The sequence below is a fragment of the Lissotriton vulgaris genome, chromosome 1_1 (assembly GCF_964263255.1).
Source record: "Lissotriton vulgaris chromosome 1_1, aLisVul1.2, whole genome shotgun sequence".
Lineage (NCBI taxonomy): Eukaryota > Metazoa > Chordata > Amphibia > Caudata > Salamandridae > Lissotriton > Lissotriton vulgaris.
Window position 1 is genome coordinate 2,119,067,260 of NC_141685.1, and position 25,306 is coordinate 2,119,092,565.

The 25,306-nt window shown below is 49.0% G+C and overlaps 1 protein-coding gene across 3 annotated transcripts in view; it reads right to left on the reverse strand.

Annotated features, from left to right (window-relative positions):
- The window catches only part of ZFC3H1 (zinc finger C3H1-type containing), an 833,014-nt gene that overhangs the window by 76,948 nt on the left and 730,760 nt on the right, over window positions 1–25,306 (reverse strand). For all 3 annotated transcript variants that reach the window (XM_086921759.1, XM_086921741.1, XM_086921749.1), the window contains exon 31: window positions 5,470–5,570. In XM_086921759.1, coding sequence (XP_086777885.1) covers window positions 5,470–5,570 — 101 coding nt within the window. The remainder of the gene's footprint in view (window positions 1–5,469; window positions 5,571–25,306) is intronic.

A 25,306-nucleotide genomic window follows, 5' to 3' on the forward strand; every position in this document is an offset into this window, starting at 1 on the left:
TGGATGTGTCGGAGCTTCTGGACTCAAACTTGGTCAGGCTGAGATGGATTCATCCCAGTCAGATAGGTCTATAAGAGTGGAGTCTGTGGAGCGGACCACAAGCTGGGAGTTAACCCAACTGAAGGCCTTTGTAGATCCTTGGGGCCAGAAGGCATGCCAGAGGGAGCAAGAAGAGCAAAGATTCGCAACATGGTCTCTCTAAAGCCCTCCATCTGTTGAGATGTTGCAAAGTGCAATAGCATCAGTTGCAGAATTGGTTCTTTGTCAGAAAATAGGGAGAGAGGGTATGAGTCACCCCGATGTCCTTGCGGCTCTTCAGGCTAAAAAAAAAGCGACTAAGACTAATCCTACCTGGCTTTCTTGTGCTGCCACTTCGACATACTGAAGGCTTGGACTACGGCAAGGACTAGTCATCGAAATGGCCCAGAGGGCAGGAACAGGTCTGATCTCCGCCTCGAGCAGAAGTGGGTCTTTCACGATCCCAGATCGCCTATGGAGTCATAAGGGCACACTCGTCACGAGAATTCAAGTCATGCTCTGAACCCTAATACTTGAGGCACACTTTGTGGGGGATCTGTCGAACAGTTTTCAACAGTGCCTACGAGGCTTAAACCCTGTAGATTGAGGAGGGGATAGTTCCCTTGCACACAGGAAAAAATACACATTTGTAAGAACAAATTGTCAACTGACTAAGATGGGAGCAAAACCTGGCATACGGATGTGGGGAAAGAAACTGAGACATTGACACACAGGGGTGGCACTTGTATGTGGTTCAATTTTTTCTTTAAGGCTGGAATGAAGTCAACATGAAGCTGCACTGCAAACCACCTACTGACACGTAGAAGCAATGATTAAAGCTTTTGGATCCAGTCTGGTGCCTGGCCATATTCCAAAGATGAGAAGTCTGCGATTAGAAGAATCCATCAGAAGAATGAGTATCCAGGAGCAGAGAAGCATCACTTAGCAATTAGGCAGATCAGTTTGTGCTGAAAATGGTTTGGATCAGCCTCTGTCAGGGACTTGTTAAATGGCAATACTGTCGGGGTTGTGGACAACCTAAATTGTTAAAATTCATTCATTAAGATTGCCTTCATTTGCAACTTCGATATTTGCAAATTTAACAACTCTAGTGCCCTGCTACCATATACGGAGGGGACCCAAATATGAAATCAATTCACTTTTAGGAAGAGTCTAAGCTACTACAGTTATGGAGGTTGAGAAAAGTATCCGTATAAAGAGGGGCTGCACGGAAATACCTCTTTGTATGGACACGCCCAGTTTTTTTGACTGATGCTGCTGGTTTGTTGACTCAGAGTGTACTAAGGCCTGCTAACCAGATCCCAGTGTCAGAGCCCTGACCCCAAAATGTGCAAGTTACATTGGCTATACCCAATCAACATAGGCTTACATACCTATAAGTCCCTAGTGTATGGGACCCAGGGTACTCCGGGCCAAGATGTTCTAATCACCCCAGGGATAGTAGCACATGTGCCACCCTGGGTGTTACAAAGGTAACATAAGTCTCCTAGTCGGCCATTGCAGACTGGAAGGGTAGTTTCAAACTGCTTGCCCAATTTTGCCATTTTATAGTCATGGCAAAGTCTACTGTGCCCATGAAACATGTGTAAGCCACCCCCAAGGCAGGACCAACAAGTCTTAAGGCAGGGTGCAGCATATTTCATGGGCAGAATATGTAGTGTACGTGTTCTGACAGTAAAGTCACAAAACTTGTTATTACCGTGGAAAGACTTTGCCGCCCGTGCAGGGTTACATGCTGACTCTGCTATATTATCTGCTGAAAGGTGGGGAATGTATTTTAACCAGAGATGGCACTCTTCCCTCCTGGGAAAAAGTACTAACAAATCTTAGGAAAGGAGGCAATAGGGGCTTGCATTGGCGAGAGATGTTATCTCTATCCTCCAGGAAGCCAAACATGTTTTAGCCTAAAAGGCGTGTTTAAAAGGGGAAGCCACCTGTGAAAGATAAATGGGGAATGCCTGAGAAAGTGGCAGCCCTATCGTTTAGGCAGATTAACTGGCACCCGGAAAAGAGGGTAAACCATGTTTTCAGAGGCCACAACTCTGGGATGGGCTGAGGAGCACAGGACGCAGAGAGAAGGGTATTGCCATCTTGGAAGTGGCAGACTGGTGCATCCAGGGTTGCCAGATGCCACATGTCCCAGGAAGTGGTCATCAGGAAGCAGGAAACCTGGTAGTCAAATTGCCGCCAAACATCCTACCCTGAGGGCATTTTCTGTTCATAAATAGGACATAGCTGGCACCCAGATCTCAACCGAAGGAGGGCTGCCCTGCTGCACTAAGTTCCTAGTGAAGAGAGGCTGCACAGACATGGACTGTACCTGGTGGCTAGCAAAGTAGGGGGGACTGTATCCTGCTGAAGGAAAAGTCCTATCTAGAGCTTAGTCAGAGCAAAGAGAATCCCAGGTTCAGCCAAATCAGGTGGTGTTTGCAGTACAGGAACACAACAGCCGAAGAAGGCTGTAAAAGGCAAGTGGTAGCCCAGATTCCAGGATTGTCACTCACTGCTGTTGTGCAGCCCCATTGACCAGGACTTGTCGTTTAGAAGTTGCCCCCAAGTCTGCTGGACCCAGAAGAGTAGTCTGAGTGCAGCTTGTTCATCCAGAAGGCAAGCTACAGGCCAAAGAAGGATTTGGCTGAGACAGCAACATCAGGCGACTAGAATTCAGCCACACCACAGAGGACCTTGTGGCTGTTTTGGCATCTATTCAAAGGATGAGTTATCTGCAGTGAGAAGTCTGTCAAAAGAAAGTGTTCCTTACAGTCGGTGACATTCTTCCTGATACTCTTAACAGGTTCCTCAGCCACCCACCTAGGTTTGTGTATTGAACTCTCTCTCTTAAGATTCCAAGTCTAGGAATCTGCACACTGGTCAAAGCTAATTTGCTGCGGGGTCTCTGCGTTGGGGGGGGGGGGAGCAGACAGCCTCTCTAAATCAACTGACATACATGCGCTGGACTGGCGTAAACAGCTTGTCTACCTCAGTTGACGTGCATGGGACTGGCACCGAAATTGGCCCTACGTGTCATATCTGGTACACAACACTGTTAGTGCAGATCTACACTGTGCCCCTGCCCGACGAGCAGAGGTACTGCAGAAAATTTCCAGATCCAGTCTGATATCGGGAGAATATTCTCAACAGTATACGGAACGGCTCGAATGAAGGGGCATCATCTAAGGAGTTAGGTGTGACCTTTGGAATGTTGACCGTGATTTGCAAAGATGAGGAGGTTCGCAGTTGTCTGGTGGTTTTTGAAGAGGGGTGAGCCTACCTTCAACAGCAAGTCGTCTATGTAAGAAAAGACCAGGAACTGTAACCTCAGAAGATATGCTGCTTCCACTGCCAAAACTTTGGTGAACACCCAAGGGGTAAGGCTAAGATCAAAAGAGAGTACAGCAAACAAATTGCTCCAGTCCCACCACAAACTGTAGGTAGTGCTGATTTCACTACTGGGTCAGATTAATTGTTCGCCTATTCATTAGACGGCCTAGGATATTTTGCTCACATACCATCCAGGATTGCGACACTAGTAACAATGGTTCACCCGATGTAATCTGTTGTATCCAGTCTGCAACATACTATGAATTTGACAGTCTCAGTCGTGCTTTATGGCTTGGGGTACGACAGGATGAAGGCCTTCCAAGATGCCTGGAAGGACTTGAGCAACCGAGCGGAGGGTGAGGAAAAAGTGGGCTAGCAGTCAGCTGGCATTGACAAACTAAGGGCCAAATTAGTGGAAGAAAATACACTATTCCCAAATATCTTCACTCTCTTTGACTGCCTACCCGTGGGAATTGTCAGAAAAGAATTAGGATTTGTCAGTCTGAAGCCTGCCTCATGCTCGGAGGAGAGAGGTGTGGAGACAAAATGCTGGGGTCCCTAAAGGCAGGTTGGAGGCACCTAAACTTAATGATTAACTATCTCTTCGAAAAGCAGTAGGGGTTCCATAGTGGTTTACCCCTGCTGGAGTACTTCAGTCAAGCCATTGGTTTTGACATCTACAGTGGAGAGCTGGAGATCAAGAACCTCGGCTGCCATCACATGGCCATTGCAAAAGAAGCATTTTTTCCAAGTGACAGGACTAGATGGTGAGACAATACGGATTCAGGAGATGAGTAAATATCACAGGAATCGGATGTCAACATACCAGTTTTCTTTGTGATACCGTAGGCCAATTTACTCTCTAGCAGTCATTATTTGAATCCACCACAAACAAAAAATATTTGCAGAGGTGGGACGCTAAATGTATCAGATGGAGAAGGTAGCTGTTCAAGAGTAACCAAACATGGCCTTGGTCAGAGAGCACAATGGGCACTTTGTTGTCTGGTGCGAGTAGAGTAAAGATCGGGGCCTATGTAACCGCATGGATTCTGGTCTTGTGGAACTATTGGATCTCTCTTGGTGTCACAGACTGCCCACAAACTCTGGTTGTGCCGATCGAGCTGCAGGATTGGCTTCAACATTGATCGACTTCAGGAGCGAGAGATCAAAAGTTATTCAGGAGTAAGAGTGTTGGGAAGAGGCCAGAATCTAGCTTGGATTTTTATATTTTTCCTGTAACTTACCTGAAAATTTAGAGTAGGACGATGATCAACCTCTAGATGGACTCCAACTTCTGTACCAGGAGAGGTAAAGAGACCGACCCTTGGACTAATCATTACAATACTTGGCAACAGTGTTTTGCCTCACGGTTCTGCATGGCCTTGGAGTTGTAACCGGACCCCAGGCTCCACAAGCAAACAGGATGAGGATTTGTCACAGCCATTTGCTAGCAAAAGACCTTTCATGGTTTAAATCTGGTCATTTTGGGACGTGATTTTTCCAATGCACCCTGTAAATTAGGTCTCAAAGAGGTAGCTAATGATCTGTGTCTGGTGGTGAGGAAAGAAAGTAACCGGCATGGCGAATATTCAATAGGAGAGAAATCTGTGATTAGAAGTTTCCATCAGAAATACCAGTTTCCTACAAGCTTGGCACAGCATAATAAATCCTGTAGTTTCAGTGGGAAACGCAAATGTAAACTGTCAAAATGACGTGTGAGAAATGAGTAAAAACAATGAAACACTTTAGAGCAGAGTTCCAGATTCATATAAAAGCGTGTGGAAAAAGGAGCCGACCTTGGCACCCAGGGATGAAGCCTAGATCCAAGCTATGTGTCGTCACTTCTAGAGATGCCACAGAGTCAGGCAGCGCCACCTATCGATGATCGGGAACTAGTGGAAAGAAAACATTTACTGATCCTGTCTAGCTCTTTAGAGGATTCAAAAGGTAAGGATTCTGCAATTCGATCAAAAATATAATTTTTATTGTTTGACATTTCAGTTTTCAAATACATTTCTGGAGAAAAGGAATTACAGAGTTTGCTCGAAAATATATACTATTAACAATCTACTACCAAAACACAAATATATTGTTTCTCTTGATTCTTACCTTAGAGCCAGTCCCGGATTAGAAGGCATCATGGAACATAACCTTTCCAATGTTTTGGAATGTTGAGACCTTGGAATGCAGCTCAAATAAAAGAAAATAACCTGCAAAATATAAATTATAATGTGTGTAATTTAAAGTTTGTTTCCTCACTAGAACAACTGACTTCCCCTTAATAAAGCTCTTTCCGATGGATCCTTTAACCACAGATTCCTCACCTTTAAAATATTCCACAGGCACCAGACTGGATCCAGAAATGCTCAAAGAAATGCTCTTGCATGCTGCTAGGTGGAATTGTGCAGCTTTGCATGGAGTTATTTCTGCCCCGGAAGTGATGGAAAGGCGCTGCATATAAGCAACACTGCTAAACACCATCTGTTTCATACTCTACTCTTTCTGCACCCTCAGATGCAGGCCAGAAAAACAATTGGTAGTACCAATGTGCAGATGTTCAATTTGGGACATTTTTATATTTGTGGGAAGAGACCACTCCACAGTAAAAAAAGGTGGGTGGGCAGTGAAGGATAAGTTACTTACCTGTAATCCTAGTTCTCCTCCAGGGGTATACTCTTCAAAATCATAAGCACTGAATAGTCCCACCCACGTGCTGGGACCTCGGAGCATATGTAAAATAAATACATATATATTAAAAACGTAGAAGTACAAAGTAACTTCATACACATATATGTACAGAAATTACTTAAACATGAAGCCTAAAACACCAAATAAGCAAAAATACTCAAACTGCATTGGATAGCTCGTTTCAAATAAATACATATCTATTTAGCATTGCTGTAACCTAGAACATGCACGCCTTTACTGTTTAAACATAGCCTTTATTTTCATGGAAAAAGGCAAAGTAATAGACGGCATGTTAACCCCTAGTCTGCATGGAGAAACCACAATAGAAAACAACTAGCGCTGTGCCTTGAAGACATCCAACTCCTCCATGCTCACATCATGTCACACAGGTGACAGTAAGGAAGGTCTTTTTTAGGGCATATCTGTGAGAAGTTGGCCTGATATGCAGTGCTCACTATTCTAGTGATCACTATGTATCAGTCCAAACAACCCTTATTGATGATTGGTTGTAAGTCAACCGATAGACCAGCTATCCTAGTAGCATGGACAAGAGCAGTCTTTAGGCTAGACTCTAGAGGGCGTGTTAAGCCAGCTGTTATACCATCACATATACCCCTTGAACACCAGTGAAAGGACACCACACAAGTTGTTATGAAAATAAAGTGTATTTATTTAGAACACAACAGCCCTGTACTCTTTATGAGGACAGGGTACTAAGCACACAACAAAACTCTTACGAAAATACTTTAAGTTGCACAATTTACACAAATGCCCGAGGGGCACGAAAAACCATATACTACAAAAGTGGAATGCGAAACTACTAGCAGGTAAGTACTGGACTAATAGGCTTTGGAATCGCTAGGACTTGACTACTGAAACTTCAGATTACTAGCAGGAGGCCTAGGGGACTCGGGTGCAGAGTATGCACTCTCACGCGGGATGCGGGACAAAGTCTATGGTTGCTAGGAATTACAAAGTTAAGGATATCGGACGAATCCGACTAGGTAGGCTGAAAACGAAAAAGTATCTGGACCCTTGGATAGTGAGGCTATGCTGGGGCACCGAAATGCCGAAGTTACCTAGCCCAGGGGCTGCGGCTGCATAGGTCTGAAAAGACGTCGGGAATCCTCGTTGCAGTCTATGGAGCCTGAAAGAAGAAGTTGCTGGCAGGCGACCAGTGAAGATTGTTCGGTGGATCCAAGCCTGGATCGAAGATGGAAGACCCCTGTAAGCAGAGGGCAACAAGTTCTGAATCACTAGCCAGTGATTAGATGGGCACCAGGATGGCACCGGATGGAGTCACCTCGACCAGGTGAGTGGGCGACGCTGGGCTCTGCAGTCTCACGGACCAGGAGGCGTTGTCGGCGACCAGGATGGAGGTGCGAGCTGTCCCACGATGGTTGCTGCTGTCGACGTCGCTGGACCCAGGATTGGGGCAACAAGTCTTGGCAAATTCAAGCCCACGCGGTGGACTCAAAATGGCGTCTGGAGCGGACCAGGATGGTCCGGGGTGCTCCTCTTTTTGAAGGGAGCTAGGGCCAGTCTGGAGCAACCAGACCAGCGGTGTTGATGTCGTCGGTCGTCGTCAGGAAGGCCACAAGCCAGCGGGCTAGTAGCCAGACAACTCGGTGAGCAGCAAACAGGCAGAAGGGCCCCACGCAGATCTCGTGGAGGCTGGGAGGCTGAACTTCGGTGCTGGAGCTGCTCAGGGTTGGGGCTTCTCGGACCCCAAAGCACCCACTCGAGGATCCCTCGGCAGTCGTGCTGGGCAAGAGTCGTGCAGTCTTGAAGATGGCCGGTCCCTCGAGGTCTTGTCGCACCCACGGATCTCAGCTGAGCTGACGATGTGGGTAGAGGTCAGAGGTGCCAGGGAAGCCGATTCTCGTCGTGCTGGTCAGTCGGATTCCGGAGGAAGGAGGTGCAGCAAACCGCAGTGTTCTTGGATGGTGCCTGCGGATGCAGGGTGACTACTCCTTAGTAACAAAGGAGAAATCTTGAGATGTCGAGAGTTTCTTTCGTAGAAAGTAGTTTCAGGATTCAAAGATGATCTAATTTGGAAGGGGGCCCGCTCCTATCTTTATACTAGGAAAAGGGGCTGGCACGCGACTAGGTCCTGCCCAGGGGTGGGACCAGGAAGGGGGGTGGTTACACCCCTCTCCCATGCCGGACTTTCCCCAGCTCAGGGGCTGGTGTGCCCCTGGAACTGGTTCTAGCCGGCAGATGCATAGTGAGCACCGGGGTGCCACTTGCAGTCACCTTCCTCTAAAGCCGTGCCTACCCAGGATACACAAAACCCTGTCTGGGATGGTGATAGCACCGCCCCTGACAGGAAACCCTTTGTCCAAGCTCCCCCCGCTGGAAGGACTCCCAGCTGCAGGGGGTCAGACTTGTGTCTGTGGTGGCAGCATCCATTTTGTGATGCTGAGGCTCGAGTTAACTTTAACCGGGGTTCACAGTTACATACATGTCGTGTCCCTCTAGAAGGGTGGAATGCTAACCCCGTCGCCAGAATTGGCGAGGGGTTAGTATTCCAATTCGTATGACACCTTACTCGACATGTTTTGATAAAGCGATACCAGAGTTAGCATTTAACCGCGAGGATTATAATGGTATGCGTTATCATGGAACAGCTATTAGGACTTGGTTCCGCAAGCTGCAAACGGGCTCAGCTCATGCCAGAGCACCATCTCACACGATTCCAAGCACTCTGCCTTCAGGATTGTCAAGGCCTGCCATAGGAGTGACTGATAGGAATACGGGTGTCCATTTTAGGGTTAGATATAGGTATACTATATCTAAAGCAAAGGGTGATTACACCAGCTTGCCCCGGCTGTCGTGCAGCCAGTTGTATCAGATTTAGATGGCCAGCCAGGGGTGGCACAATACATGCTGCAGCCCCTGGTAGGCCCTGGGTACACCTATGCCCTGAGTTACAGGGTCTGATAAGGTGGCCCAGTACCAATTGGATAATGCACCTAAGGTACACGTGTCAATTTAGTGAGAGAACAGCAAGGCTGTGGGTCTGATTAGCAGGCCCACAGCCAGAGAAGTCGTAAACCAGTGAAGCAAAAAGCAAAAATCTGGGGTGATCATAGGATTGCAGACCCTACTCTCCTACAATATCATCATGTGTAGTGATAGCAAGAAAGAGTGCTACAATAAATGGTATTGATCCAGGCAGGAGGGTAGGTTGCTTATGACGGACCACTATACCCCTGGAAGAGAACTAGGATTAAATGGAAGTAACTTATCCTTCTCTTTCATAGGATTCTCATCAATAGTTCTAAGCACTGAATAGAATAGCAAGCCCATTCCCAGAATCCTGCGGACGAATACCGGAACAGTTAATACACTCTAAGGGTAATTTACCCGAACAGGTGCCTTAAGGAGGCTTGTCCAAACTAGGCATCCGTCAGAATCTGAAACTAAGGCGGATGCCCCCTCTGTAAAATGAGCGGCGAAAGAAGCCTCTATTAGATGGCTACTTTAGCGCTCCCATAGATTTTGCCACTTCAGTGTATTTTTCATTATTTCTAAGTACTGGTCAACTACAGGACCAAACAGGTGTTCCTTATTAAAGGGGGTGTTCAAGTGGATTGTTGAGCCTTGGGCTTAACCGTCTAAACAATCAATCAGGAATTGTAAATCAAGCTACCCACCCGTGAGAGTGAAGTCTCTGGAGGTAGAGGGGGTATCGGTAAACAGCTCCGTTCAGTTGAAGAGCCAGGTCTTCAGGGTCTTCCTGAAGATGTTCAGAGAGAGGCTGCGTCTGATATCGATCAGGAGCTCATTCCAGGTCTTGGCCGCGATGTAGGAGAAGGCTCTTCTGCCTGTTCTGGCTCTGCAGATGCACAGGGTTTCGGCAAGGGTGAGATCAGCGGATCGGAGGTTCCTCTTGGGTACGTGGAAGGAGATTCTCTTGTTGAGGTATTGAGGTACGCTGTTGTGGAGGCATTTGAAGGCATTGGTGAGTATCTGGAATGTTACTCATCTCCCAGGGGAGCCAGTGGAGGTCTCGCAGGTGTTTGGTGATGTGTTCTTGTCGAGGGATGAGGACGAGTCTAGCTGCGGTGTTCTGTTTGGTCTAGAGTTTGCAGGGCACAGACGTGTTGGAACTGGCGTAGATGGCGTTTCCATAGTCCAGTCTGCTGGTTATGAGTGCATGGGTGAGTTTTTCTTGATTTGGGGGGTGGAGGGGGGGGGGGGGGGGGGAGGGGGGGGAGGGGAGATCCAGTTGAAGGACTTGTGAAGGATGCGGAGGGTGTTGAAGCAGGAGGAGGAGACAGTACTGACATGTTGGGACATCGAGAGGGAGGAGTTGAGTAGGATGCTGAAGTTCCGGGCGTGGTCCGAGGGGTGGGCGGGCTGCCGAGGGCAGTGAGCCACCAGGTGTTGTCCCAAGAGGTGGGGGAGGGTCAGAGGACCTCTGTCTTCCCCGAATTGAGCTTCAGGCAGCTGCTGCTCATCCAGGATGCGACATCCTTCATTCCTTCCTGGAAACTGAGTCTGATGGTGACGGGATCCTTGGTGAGGTATAGGATGAGCTGGGTGTCGATGTAGGAGACTATGTTGAGTCCGTGCTGTCCGACGATGGAAGCGAGGGAGGCCATGTAGATGTTGAAAAGCGTAAGGCTGAGTGACGATCCTTGAAGTACTGCAAACTTTATCTCTGTGGGTTTGCACAGGAAGGGAGGCAGTCTGACTCTTTGGGTCCTGCTAGTGAGGAAGGAGTTGAGCCATTTGAGGGCGGTTCCCATATGCAGGCATCCTGGAGTCTGCGGGTGAGTGTGCAGTGGGAGACTGTCAAAGGCTGCGGAAAGGACAAGTAGGATCAGGGCTGCGGTGTGGCCTTGGTAGAGAAGGTTGTGAATGTCATCTGTAGCAGCGTGTAGGGTGGTCTCGGTGCTGTGGTTGCTGCGGAATCCACAATGAGAGGGGTCGAGAATGGAGTTCCCTTCGATGAATTTGAGATTCTAAGCCATGTTTGTCTCCTAAGGAGAAAGCTGGTATTGATTTCTCTAGCTGCAGTGTCTGCTGCGTCTGAAGCACATCTTATTGAGGGTTAGATATGAATTTCCCCTCCTCAACTAACCACTGTGCCTTATTTTTCTGTTGGTCTGGAAGATATTGGAGTAGTTGTTCCATTTCATCCCAGTGTGCTCTGTCATATCTGGCTAGTAGGCCCTGTGTGTTTGTGATGCGTCAATGATTAGCGGCTTGAACAGCTATTGGTTTTCCAGAGGCATCTATAAGTTTGGATTCTTTGTCTGAGGGATGTGCATCCCCAGAGGTTTGAGAGTTAGCTCTTTTGCGAGAATTGGGCACAACTAGGGAGTTAAGGGGTAACAGACCCTTAATCAACATAGGACCTGCTGGTGAGGGTTTACATTTCTTATCCACCCTTGGAGTTTAAATACGGGCTCTGATAGGCGCTTCAAAGATAACCTGTATGTAGACTTAGTGTTTCAAATAAAAAGTCCTCTTCTAATGCTTCTTTATGCAATGGAACTCCATGATAATCTGTTGCTCTAGCAATGAGCTGTTGATAAGCCATAAGACCATCTGGTGGTGATGACTTTGCTGGGTAAAGGTCTGACTCCTTGCCTCCTAGAGGGTTAAAGGTGTAATCATTTCATGGGTCTGCAGGCAAATGAGTATCTTCTTCACCATGATCTAAGTGTGGATTTGTCTGTGGGGATCCCGGAGCATCTTCTATTAGGGTGGAGAAGAAGGTGGAGAAGAAGGTGGGGATGGAGAGGGTTGTGGAGCAGGATAAACAGGGCTGGTAGCCATGTCGTTCCATTTTATGGGAACCTTATCAGAAGTGTCCTCTGCAGGATGCTTGTGTTTTTCTGGTGTTTTAGCCAAAATATGTCCAGTATCAGCATTAATTTTCGGTTTGGGATCCAATTTAGCTTTAAAGACATCCAAAATTGGTTCGGGAGGCTCGGCAACAGTATCCTTAGATTTCAGCGTCTAAATAGACTTGTCTTTGGTGGTGGACATTTACGGTTCCGAAGCGTGTTTATGTTTTGGAGGAGAGGCTTTTGGCTCCGACGCAGGTTTGTGTTTCGAATCTATGTGTTTCGGCTCTAAAACAGATTTGTCCTTATAGCCCGATGATTTCAGATCCAAAAGTAATCTTGGCCGACTCTGTCCGGAGCTGGAAGGCTTGACTGTTTCGATGCTGAGCCGCAAGGAGGGAGTCAGGAACATTGTCTTGGTGCCGACCTTGGCCAGATGGCAGAGGTGGTGTCAGAGCCTTATACGTTTTGGAAGAGGATTTAGGGGGCAAGAGGTCTTTGGTACTCATGGCACTCTGTCTCAGAAGGCACATCTTTGGACTCAATCTCAGAATCAGATTCTGGGACAGAGAAGCCATCATCTTTTGCGCTAATCGGTTCAAACTCTTCTTGGTCAAATTCTTCCCTGAAGATATCCGGAGTGTGTTAGATGCTTTTTCGTTGCACCTCTTGTCGTCGAGCCAGACGATCGTGTAGTCTTCTTAGACCGAAACGACTTACAAGCGTCGCAGTCTTCCTTCTTGTGCTTTGGAGAGAGGCACTAGTTACAAACTTGATATAAGTCGGTGCGAGGATACTTGGCGTGGTATAGAGGACATAATTGGAATGGAGTACTTTCCATTGGCAGAAGGCTGGACCGAAGCGGCTTGTCCAGACGGCCGCCCACAGGTTTCTTGATCGAAAATGGAGAGCTTGTCGAGTGATTTGATACGCAGAGAACAGGGAAATGCTTACAGAAACAATACCCTCTAGTGTAGAGTGGATTGTTCACACAGGGGAACCCGAAGAAAGGTTTTCGAACTGAAGTGCAGCACTATACGTCTGAACCGGATGGCGGAAAATAATCTAACAATGGAGTGGATGCCCATGCACACTATCACTGAAAGGAGGAGTCACTAAACCTCGTGACTGGAAAGTCTGGGACATATATGCGCACATACATACGGAAACTGTTACTTACCCAGTAAGCATCTGTTCTTGGCATGTAGAGCTGTAGATTCACATGTTTTGCATACTCGTGCCATCTAGTGTTTTGTCCGGATGTTTGAGAGTTGTTTTTGTTTGAAGAAGTCTTTCCAGTCTCGAGGTAGGAGACTTGTCCTTTCGGTGATAGTGTGCACAGGCATCAACTCCACTGTTAGACTGTTTCCAGCAGAGGGTGAGAAATGGAGTTAGGAAGTGTAAAAGAACAGGTTACTTACCTTCGGTAACAATATATCTTTAAGAAAGAGCAGGTAGTTATAGATTACTTGAATTTGAATTTCCCCCAGGCGTCAGACTGGAACTGGAAAGTTTTTCGTCAGCAGTACCACTGCGCGTCAGAAGGTGGCGTCGGTTGGCTCTGACTTAGACGCCGCCCTCGCGCGCTGACGTCCGTTCTGTACACGACTTTCCGCGCCGGAAAACGCAGAGCTATGGCAGACACTGACCACGGGTGCACAAAACTAGGGCCCTGAAAGGATGTCCTTAACCCTAGAAACCAGTTCACAGAACAGGGAGGATGGGTGGGGCGTTAGGGAATCTTTAACTAATGTTTCTTACAGATATATCGGTACAGATGGGAAGTACCTTGTTCCTCTGAAAGAAAATCGTTAGTTCCAGATTTCTTACCTTCCAATAGATACCCCTGCAATACCAACCCCGGAGGTGGTTCTGCGAACCAAGATCACACCAGAAAGTCCTGGAGAACAGAACGGCCAAAGAAGTCATCTCTCTGGACTTGAGTGTGAAGACAGTAGTGTTTCGTTAAAGTGTGCAATGAAGCCAACGTAGCTGCCTGACAGATGTCATTTAGAGGAACACCTCATCCCAGAGCAATGGTTGCTGCAGTCGCCCTGGTGGAATGGGCGCGCAACCCCACTGGAGGCTCCTTCTTTGGCAAAGAATAGCAGGCTTTGATACACAAAACGACCCATTGGGACATAGTAAGTTTGTGTATGGCCCGACCTTTCATGGCGCCCACTTACCCAACAAAGAGCTGGTCATGCACCCGGAACTGTTTGGTGCGATCGAAATAAAAGGAAAGCGCACATTTAGGGTCCAGACGGTGGAGCCTCTCTTCCTCCTTCGAAGGAAGCAGAGGCAGAAAGACAGTGGGCAAAAGATGGTCTGCCCGATATGGAAGGCAGTGACCACCTTGGGCAGGAAGGATGGACGAGTCCTGAGGACAACTTTGTCGGGATGCAGATAGAAAAGGAGGCTTAGAAGAGAGCACCTGGAGCTCACTCACCCGTCTGGCAGAAGTGATGGCCACCAGGAATGCATTTTTGAGAGTTAAAGAGTCTCAGAGGGCAGTTGTGATGCGGCTCAAAGGGAGTGCAGGAGTGCACATTAAATAAGTTAAAACTAGATTCAAATCCCACTGAAGCATAACAAAAGGAATAGGAGGAAAGATGAGTTCTGCCTTTCAAGTAACGATTTACCACCGGAGACTTGAAAAGGGAAGACTGATCTGGAAGCCGAAGGAAGGCAGAGATGGCCCTCGATTGGGCACAGAGCAGTGCCCTGCTGGGCCAAAGAAGAACCTCAGAAAGAGGGGCAGAGAGGGGATCCACAGCCTTTGCTGTTCCAGCGGCAGACATATACCATCTTAGCGGAGGGACGCCTGGTTGCCAGACTTCGGGAGGCAGGTCGATTGACGTCAACTGCCGCAGCTCAATCTCCACGCAAGGCGGTGAAGGCTGGACAGGTTCGGGTGAAGGACTGTCCCCTGTTGCTGCGACAGATGATCCTCCCGAAGAGGCAGACTGTCTGGACACAGTGGAAAAGGTCAGCGGTCTGTCTTACTTAAATTGTCGAAGGATAATTCCGGTAGACTTGAAACGCTGCCAGGAGAATCCGTTTTTATGTGAAGAACGAAGTGCATAAGAATACTAGGTGAATACTTGCAATGAACAAGGGGTAGAAGAATGTCGCCTAATGCAAATAAAGACAGCTGAAACAGTCACAAGCAAGATGCTGTATAGAATGCCAATATTTTCTTAGACAATGAAAAAAGGACTAAACAATGAAAAATGATACTAACAAAGACCAAAGTACTTAAATAGACCACCATCGCTTGTAAAGATGACAGAAAAGGGCATCCCAATAGGAATGATGGATTTTACTCCTTTAGGTATATTTGATAGTATTCTCCCACAGGATTTCATTGTTCAATCCTTTTTTATGGGTATTGAGAACAAAAGGATGAGTTACCCTCCTTTGGTAATGATGTATCTGGTAGAGACACAGTCTAGCCGCAGATTCCCTGAATTAGAATATCCCCAGGTGTCAGACTGGATCTGGAAAACTTTTCGCAGCAGCACCTCTGAGCGCCGGGGCATCACCGCATGGACATCAGTTTTAGTCTGAGAAACTTTTCCGAGCCACAACGCAGAGTTACCATCAAACACTGACAATAGTGTGCAAAAATGAAGACATCTAGAATCATAAAGGACAATGCCAGGCACTGTATCCTGAAAACCATAAAAGGAAAGAGCAGAGCACTGCTCTGAGAAACACCCCCACAAATTTGAAGGCCGGGCCACCTGCGGAGGAAGACGTAAAAAAATCAGCGCGACAGACAACAGTAGCCTGCAACTATAATGTATAACCGTGAAGGACAAGAAGTCTAGAACAAAAGATAAAGGACAATTTCACCATAAGATGTCATCAGAAAGACGTCGCAAACCCAATAAAAGACCAATAGAATGTGGCAGAGCCGATAGGCTTGAACCAATGGGTCGCAGGGGTGGTAAGAGACCCCAGGGCGACAGAGAAGGGGAGAGCGGAGGGTGCGAAAAAAGCCTGAATAGATCCCACACCGTACAATCCAGGCACAGGGTTGAAAAGGACACATGACATATGAGCATACCGCCAAATCACATGAACGGGCGGAGTAGAGCAATGAAAACAGAATGCAAACTGTCGGAGTGAAGTGAAAACGTCACCCTGTGGAAAGGCAAGACACCCGGAGAGAGGAGAGTATAGAAAACCCCACCTGAAGTACGAGTTAGTTACCTTCTGTAACAATGTATCTGGCAGAGACAATTCTAGCAGCAGATTCCTTAACGTAGAATTATCCCCAGGCGTGAGACTGGATCCAGAAACTTTTTTCACAGTAGCTCTGAACGCCAGGGGGATAGCATCACGCGGCTCCTGGTGGCAAGACAAATAGGAACGACAATTCTTCAGGGGAACCCCAGCACAGAGTGCGACAATCCCACCAAGAAACAAGGGCACAGAGAGATGACCCCAACCCAGAGGGTAGGAGAGGGACAGGACACTTAGTAACCAAGGGGAGAGGGAGGGAAGAAGAGAAGGCAAGCCATAACTTGATCCAGAGCAGAGGGGCACCAGAGAACATGTAACTCCATCCTCACAGTGTCAAAGAGCAGGAAGGCACAAGAAACATAAGAAATCATCCTGTTAAAAGAGCGAAAGAAAGCACTCACAGAAGATACAGCCACCCACCGGGAGGAGAGTGCAGAAGACAAAGCCAAGGCCCTCGCAGAACGGGAAGGAAGGGCGGGCCGTGAAGGAATCTACGGCTAGAATCGTCTCTACCATATACATCGTTACCGAAGGCAAGTAACTCATACATCTGATAGAGACTACTAACCGCAGATTCCTTAACGTAGAATAGATACCCTAGCCATACCCACGGGGAAGGAGGGTCTGCAAAAGGGCCCCGCCGGCCTGGACATAACAGAGGCCCCCAGAGGGGTCCAGTCCAGCGGCCAAGGGGAGGAGACTCGTCCCCACATGCAAGGGGAACCCCCACAGCAGAACGCCTCCGTACCCGCGGGGGGAGAAGAGAAAGAGTAAGCCCATTAACACTCAACAGAGGAAATAAGGCAAGGGAAGGTCGAAGCACCAAATGTCCATACAGGGCTACAGAACCTCCAACCAAGGACAAAGCAAGGAAGAAGATCAACCCAGAGGCCCCAAGGAGACAAGGGAGAAAGAAGGAGAGCAGCCTGGGGCACCCAAGAAGATTGGCAGGCTGTGCCCGAAAGAGGGAGTAACACAAGAACCCTCCCAACGCCCAGGACAGCGAACATGAGGGCGAAGAAGGCCCGAAACACACCACAGAGAGGGGTGCACACACATGATCCAAACGAAGCAGAACCAGAGTCACAACACCAGGCCATAGAGCAGGCCAGACCAGACGAACAGCACAGCAACCCCGGAGAAAGACACCTCGGGCGCCTACCAGGCATCCTCATTCAGCAACAAGGAAATCGCACCTACAAGTACATAAGCACCACGGAGCGCAGAGGCCCGAAGACTACCACAACTCCCCAGCACATAACAAGCTGTATAACAGCTACCACTACCCCACATAGGGTATGTTAGACCCAACAAGGGGACCCTCTTAGGAAGAAACGTCCGCAGCAGAGAACAATAGAAGAGCTACTGGGAAACAAAAACCAGCAGAAGGCTTGTCAAGCAGCCAAGAGAATGACAGGAGGCTTAGTCTCAGTGCCAACCTGTCGTAACATCCTCCAACAAACACTCACACAAGAAGAGCGGCCAGAAGCCAACAGAGCCACAGTCCCAGCTAAGAGAACTCTCAGGCATAGGAAGCACACAGATCACACGAGGCCCCAATCAAAGAACAGTTCACAAAATCCAGGTCACTGAGGAGGAGGAGGAGGCCGGAGCCCCTCCAAGAACCTCTGGGTGGTTGAGTCCGCCATGGCGTGGAACAAGAGAGTGCCATCAAAGGGAAGATCCACCAGCCGCTCCCGCACATTCTCTGGGAACACACTGTCCCGAAGCCAAGCATGGCTGCAAAGGGCAACTGAAGAAGCCATGGCACGACCAAGCACCTCAGATGTCCAGAGCGGAGCAAAGAATAAAAGCAGCTAGCCCCCATCTAACACATGGTGCCGCAAGTCAACACCAGCACCCTTCAGAGAAGCTGCAGATCCAAGCCACCACACAAAGTGTTAAGGGCCCGCAGAGCTGCATTAGTTGAGTGAAACATATTGCGGCCCCAGGAGTCCAGCCAACGTGCCTCCTGGGAGGGTGGAACCAACAGCGACAGTAGGGAAGGAAAGGCGGTCCGCAAGAGGGGGCCACTGGCAGAGGAGTGGAGGGAAAGACATCCTGGGTCACGCAGCGCTAGAAGGTGTTGGTGCAGAAGGTGTTGGGGCACCGGATCCCCCATGGTGGGGCGCCCCCAAGTCCCAGTCAACGAAGAATGGAGCGAACCTTCAAAAGGGAGCAGCAGCTCCCTCCTAACAGAGCCTCAGTGAAAACCTCCAAAAGATGGTCCGCTGGGAAATGGGCAGCTGGATCTCCCACGCGCAAAATTCACACAGCCGTGGAAACAGCACGAGCGAAGGCTGCACCCGCCTCCATAGGGCCTCACAGTGGAAAAAGCAACTCCTCCGTGGGGGACGGCCATCCCCTAAACCAAGTGGAGCGTGAAATGGCCAGGCACGAAAAGGAGAAAAAGGCGCCGAAAAGTGGGGGACCTGTGGTTCCCCCGGCGAAATCCGCGGCAAGGAGCAGTCTTAATAACGTTGTGGAGAAAGCCATGACGCGGCGACCTGTCTCCAGTGAGGACATCACCAGCAGGTGCCCAACCTATGGGGAAGAAGGGACGTCATAGTACAAATCCACGACCTGACGCCTGTCTGGTGCTGTAGAGTCCTCAACCTGGAGCAGGGCGTCATCATCCAACGACACAGGAGACGCCGGACAGGCCTTTGCCCCGTCACATGGCACTGGGGAGTGGGGCTGGGGCGGTTAAGGAGTGGTGCCGGAACGGTGCTGACTCTACCTCCGACGAGGCAGCCGCCTGCGGGGAGGAACGAGAAGAACCTGGAGAGAGACAGGGAGCCCCCACCAGCCTCGACCCATGGGGGGGGGGGGATGAGAGGTCCACCGACCCCCACAGCGGCACCAAAGCCGACTCTACCTCCGTTGTAGCAGCCGCCTGCGTGGAGGAACGAGAAGGGCCTTGGGAGGGACGAGGGGTCCCCCACCAACCTCGACCCAAGACAGGACGAGAAGGGTCAGCTGACTCTTCTGGCGCCGCCAGGGCCAGCAGCTGCTGGCACCGTATCAGCGTCACCTCGGCCTCAGACAGAATCGCCACCTGTCTTAAGTGCAGAGGGGGGCTTGGGGATGCAACCCGAGCCCCGGCGACCTCCTGCGACAGCACAGGGACTCCCGCAATAGTTTGCGGCGAGGCAGAGGTGCCGTTGTCCTAAGGAGTGAACCATCGAAAGGCTGCACCTCACATCCTCCGATCCTGGAGCCGAACCAGTTGGTGCCGGGGTCGAAGCCGCCGGCGACGCCGCCGCGGAGGGCCCTGCATGGCGCAAGGGATTCGCCAACACCCCAGGAGGTGAAGGAGGAGAAGCCAGCGAGGCCTGCAAAGCCGCCATATAAGTCTCCATCTGGGCACTCGACGCCCCCTAACCGGGGAACTGTGGATAAGGGGGACAATTTGCGGGCCGCATCACCCGTGGAGAGCCCACACACCCAACAGGCCGGAAACCAGCCCTAGGGGACTAACTGCGACACTTCACGACAGGGGAGCAACGCTCTTACGCACAGGAGATTGATGAGGACGACGACGGCCGCTCCGAAAACCTTCCGCAGAAGCTGAGCGAGGTGACTAAGCCGATCTTGACATGCGAGCAGAGAGAAGTTTCATGCAGTGTTCCTGCCGCGACTTTGGCTTCAACAGTCGACACGCCTCGCAATCAGTGGAGCCATGATCCTCCCCCAAGCACCACATGCCAATGAGGTGAGGGTCTGTCGCCGACATCAAGTGTCCACAAGATGAACACGTCTTGAAGCCCGAAGGCATCCGCACACTGTCCCTACAACACACAAAAGATTGAAGGGAAAAGCCTAAACATGCTCGGAGTATGAACCGGATCCGCGTTGCACGCGGAAAAGGAAAAAACTGACGTAGGCGCGCCGGGGTGGGACTTATGTGACCTCGCTGATGTCATGTACGCGGACAACGCCTGGGCAGAACCACGTGATGCAGTCCCCCCGGCGCACAGGGATGCTGGGAAAAGAGTTTCTGGATCCAGTCTCACGTCTGGGGATAATTCTACGTTAAGGAATCTGCAGCTAGTAGTCTGACAGATAAGGTCCTCACAGACCGGGAAGGATGGGCAGGAGTTAAGAAATCTGCGGCTAGACGGTGTCTCTACCAAGTACATCGTTACCAAAGGTAAGTAACCTGTCCATCTGATGGAGACATCTAGCAGCAGATTCCTGAACTTAAAATAGATACCAAATCCATACCCATAGAGGAGGTGGGTCTGCGACTGAACCCCATGAAGTTAACGAGGGAACGCAGCTGTCAAGGTGATGAAACAGGGTGAGGACTGCAAGCCTGCGCAGCCACACCAGACCATAAAGCTTATAAAAAAGCAGAAAAAATGGGGAGGCAAAGGCACCACAAGCCGTCCAAGAACAGCATGAAAATCCCTGTATGTCTACCAGGTGAGAGAAAGAAAACACAAACTACATATGTAGGTGTGAAAAAGTAAGTGCAGGACTTCGCAAGAAGGGGTCCTGAACATAGGGTCTGATAGATCAGCGGATCCAGCGGGCAGACTAAGACAGACCCAGAGAGATGGCAACTAGTATAACAGAGTTAGCGCATACCGGTGCAGTTATCCACAACAGCAGAAAGAAGCACTGTTGAAATCTGCACCAGCAAAAGTACGTGTGACAGCAGTGGCAGGATGCCAACCCACGGCCAGAAAATGCTGGTAGTACGAGAAACTGAAGACATGCCAGTACATAGTTGGACTATCACAGACATGTGAAAGGGCCGACAGCAACCAGCAGAGGCACCCACAACAGGACTCGAAGTATGAACGATAGTCAAACGGAAGACTGGAAGGTACATAGCAGACCTTGTTTACGTTAGAACCATATGAAGTATAGCAAAGACCCTCCTGTAGGGTAGCATGAGCAGCCCAGATGCGAGAGACGCAACAGCAAGAAGGCAACCGGTAAAAAGGGCACCAAGCAAGCAGGACACCCATAGAAGAGCTTGTAGCACTAGCAGACCGGGTCAGAGATCGCGGACACCACATGAAGGAACATTGCCTGCAAGATTCCACTGTGTAAGAGCACAGCAGATATCGAATAAGACGACGCTCAAAAATTAAGCTTATCACAATAATAGACTAGGGAACGCGAAAAGTACCAACAGACATTTGGAAGCAGAACTGGACAGGACGATGTCTAGGCCCGTAAGCGACATCCGCCCCTTGCCCGGGAGGAACAACGGTCCCCGGCAAAACGGAGGAGGAGATGGAGCTAGGCACAATAGTGGAAACAGTCAGGACCAACCTAAAGGTCCCGGGACCCAAGAAGCGAGTATCCTGAAGAGAACCGTTCCCTTGAAAGTGTTACAGAATGAACCCAAAGCAGAAGCGTGGAAAACACCTGTGCGGAAACAGCAGGGAATGTGGAAAAACTCCTTTTGAGAAAGTGGCCAGAAAACGAGGCCATAAGACAATGTACAGCAGAGACTGACCTGGAAAAAGCGCTACCTTGAAAGACAAGCCCAGTAAGAGCAGCCCATAGAAATAACGCAAACATACCAGGGTGTATCTAAGTTTGCGCCAATAGTAATAAGCGTGCCGCACAACGGCTTTGGTCTCTGGCAGAAAATGAGGACAGGGCATCAGCCGTGAAAGAACTGCGCCTGAACTGAAGGGAACAAAGGCCCGAGAGACAGTAGCCATCAAAAGAAGAGCAGCCATTATAGAAAAGAGAATCACCGCAACGCTGAATAAAACAGACCTTGTCAAGGCAGGCGAGCGAGAGGCCGCATGGTAAGGAACCCATGCCTAGGCCTAGAAGCACTACAGACAACAGGAGCCAATTGCAACTTACGTGCAATAGAGCGATGCGAACGGGAGGATTGGAGCAGAAAAAAAGGACAGCCTGACCCCCAAAAGAATGTCCGTGAGGAAGACTCCATAGGAGCATACCAAGGCTAAGGCAGTCACCCTATAGCCAGGAAATACCTAGGGTCAGTCTCAACCCCTGCGAGGGGGGGTCCTCTTCGGTAAAAAACACATTCAGAGGAGTGGAAGGATGACTGATCCGCCATCCGGCTGTACTGAACGAATACTGAAATGGGGGAACAACCGCTTACAATATCCAGGGACTATGCAAGAACAAGTTTTTTTTTTCGTTTTTTAAAGAAATCAAACTAACAAGGCAACATTGCCTATGCAGAAGAAAAAATATAAGGCAGGAAGGAGTGCCGCAAGATTTACAATAGCCCAGACAAGAGGCGGGAGACCACTGAATCCGCGTGGCGGTCAAAAAGGTCCTTGCCATTGAATGGCAGCTCTTTAAGAGCATCCCAAACATTGTCTGGGAAACTACTGTCGCGCAGCCTTGCATGGCGGAGCAAAGCCACCGACCGAGCAAGAGCTCATCCCACCGAGTCAGTGGCGTCCAGGGAAGAGCGGAGGGAAAATTGCGCCATTCCCCGGCCATCAAGCATAAGGCGAAGAAATTCTACCTGCAGCGCTTCTGGAATAGAAGGAAGAAGGTAGAAGGTTCTCAAACAAATCCCAAAGGCTAGAGGATGTGCGTGCGAACACGCAGGCCATTTTTAATGTCCGAATACCAGTGGCTAAAAGCTGGCGATCAGATGTGTCCAACCACCTAGACTCCCTGGTGGGTGGTAAAAGTGGCAAGGGGGAGGAAGACTAAGTCAAAAGCCGCCTGAACAACTTGGCCCTGAGCTCTAGGGTGAAGGGACAGGCAGAGTGGGTCATCCGGGGCAGGTCGGTGTCGACGAGCAATGGCCAGATCAACCGGGTCACCAGAGGAAGGCCTCACCCATGTGCCAAGCATGATGTCAAACAAAGATGCCTCAAGGGGCAGCAAAGGCTCCACCTCAACCGGCTACATGTGGAGAAGATCCAGCAAAGGATCAGAAGGCAGGAAAACTACAGGGGGCTGAAAACGAATATGCTACTTACCAGTATGCATCTGTTCTTGGCATGTAGGGCTGATGACATTCATATCTGTGCATAGATCGGCGCCTAGTGTTGGGTCCGGATGATTGCACATTGTCCTGGAAGAGTCTTCGAAGTATCACAAGATAGGTGGCTCCTCCCCTGGACTACAGTGCACATGGGCATCGACTCCATCGACAGATTGTTTTTAGCCATTGTGGCAAAGATGGAGTGAAACTATGTGAATGATGACCATGCTAGAAGTATGTGTGAATGCTGCAGCCGCTACCGGCGCCGGGGAGGAGGGAGGGCGATACTAATGTCAGCAGCCCTACATGCCAAGAACAGATGCATACTGGTAAGTAGCATATTCGGTTCGAGGCATGTGGGCTGCTGAATTCATATCTGTGCATAGAATACATAGCAGCCCCTCCATTAACTGCGGCTGCCTGTGCCAGCTGCAGCAGTTTGGAAAAGTGTTTTTAGAACAGCCTGCCCTACAGCTGCCTTTCTGTTTGGAGTGCACATCAACACAGTAGTGTTTTGTAAATGTGTGTGTGGTAGACCATGTGGCTGCTCTACATATGTCTTCCAAAGGAATATTTCTAAGGAAAGCCATGGAGGCCCCCAACTTCCTGGTGGAGTTGGCCCGCGGTGGATGGTGAGAGTGCGCATGGCTTTCTGATAGTAGATCTGAATACATTTAACGATCCACCTGGCTATACCAGCCTTGGAAACGGGGTTGCCTTTGTGTTGTGGCGAAAAAGCAACAAATAGTTGTTTAGTCTTCCGAAAATCTTTGGTCCTATCAATGTAGTACATCAAGGCCTTCTTGACGTCAAGTGTGTGGAGCATCCTCTCCGTAACGGACTCTGGATTTTGGAAGAACACAGGTAGTTCTATAGTCTGGTTGATATGGAACTGAGAAACCACCTTAGGAAGGAACTTAGGGTTAGTGCGAAGCACCACCCTGTTGGAATGAATCTGAATAAATGGCTCTTGGATTGTTAGTGCCTGGAGTTCACTAACTAGTCGTAGTGACGTAATCGCTATCAGGAAAGCCACTTTCCATGTCAAGAACTGAAATCTCGCATGACTGCAGTGGTTCGAAAGGGGGACCCATCAGCCTGGTGAGGACCACATTTAGGTTCCACTCGGGAGCTGGTGGTGTCCGCGGAGGAATGACTCGTTTGAGTCCTTCCAGAAAGGCTTTAATGGCAGGCACTCTAAAAAAGGGAGACGTGCTATCTGTTTTGGAGATAAGAAGCCATTGCAGATAGATGTATACGAATGGAAGCATAGGCCAGATTACATTTGTACAGATGTAAGAGATAACAAATGATGTTCTGAATAGATGCATCCAGCGGGTTAATGTTGTGGTCTGCACAATAAATGACAAACCGCTTCCATTTCGCAGCATAGCATGCTCTGGTGGTGGGCTTCCTTGCCTCCCTGATTATGTCCATACAGTCAGGAGGTAAGTTGAGGTACACGTTCAACAACAAGTAGGGAGGGTCTAAGGGCAAGTTTACAGACCAACCAGGTATAAGCCCCTTTACTCAATATATCACAACAAATAATACCTGGGGGTCTAAAGAAGAAGGAGGAAAGTTTGACAGTAAGAGCCACTACACCCAATGCACACAGAGCAGTGTCAGTGAGAGGTGATAGTTAGTAACTGGTCAAGTCGAGACTCAAGAGTACAAGGAGAAAAATTTATTGTTCCCATCAGAAGCCACACTGTACCGCCCTTGTTGTCATCATTTGGGATCTCCTTACCCAGGAGACAAGACGGCCGGTAAGCATTACCGTGACCGAGATGTAATTAGAGAGCAGAACAGCAGAATGTAGTGGTGGCTACTGAAAAAAGCAGTGTACGGTGTTTGGAGTGAAAAAGTGAAGGGTACTAAAATTAGGTGAATGGGTGGAAAAAGAAATTTTAATGATATCCCCCAAACCCTAAGGTTAAAAGGCAGGTGTGGGTGCAGGTTTTAAAGAATAACCGCACTTATTAGTGGTCGACATGTTTCAGCATATCATAAGATTTTCTTAATGCATTCTTCAGGACCTATACATAATACACTACTGCTTTTGAAAAATAAATAAATTATGAAGATATCACCTGGACATCCAGGCGTGCTCAACCAAATACTGTCAGTGCAATGGTAGTGGATCCAACATGAAAAACAGACGCACAAACACACATGTAGAACACATAAAGTTATTCACATTGTTAATGTTTGTATTATTAGTGGCATTGCAATATGTTCAATCATACCTCAA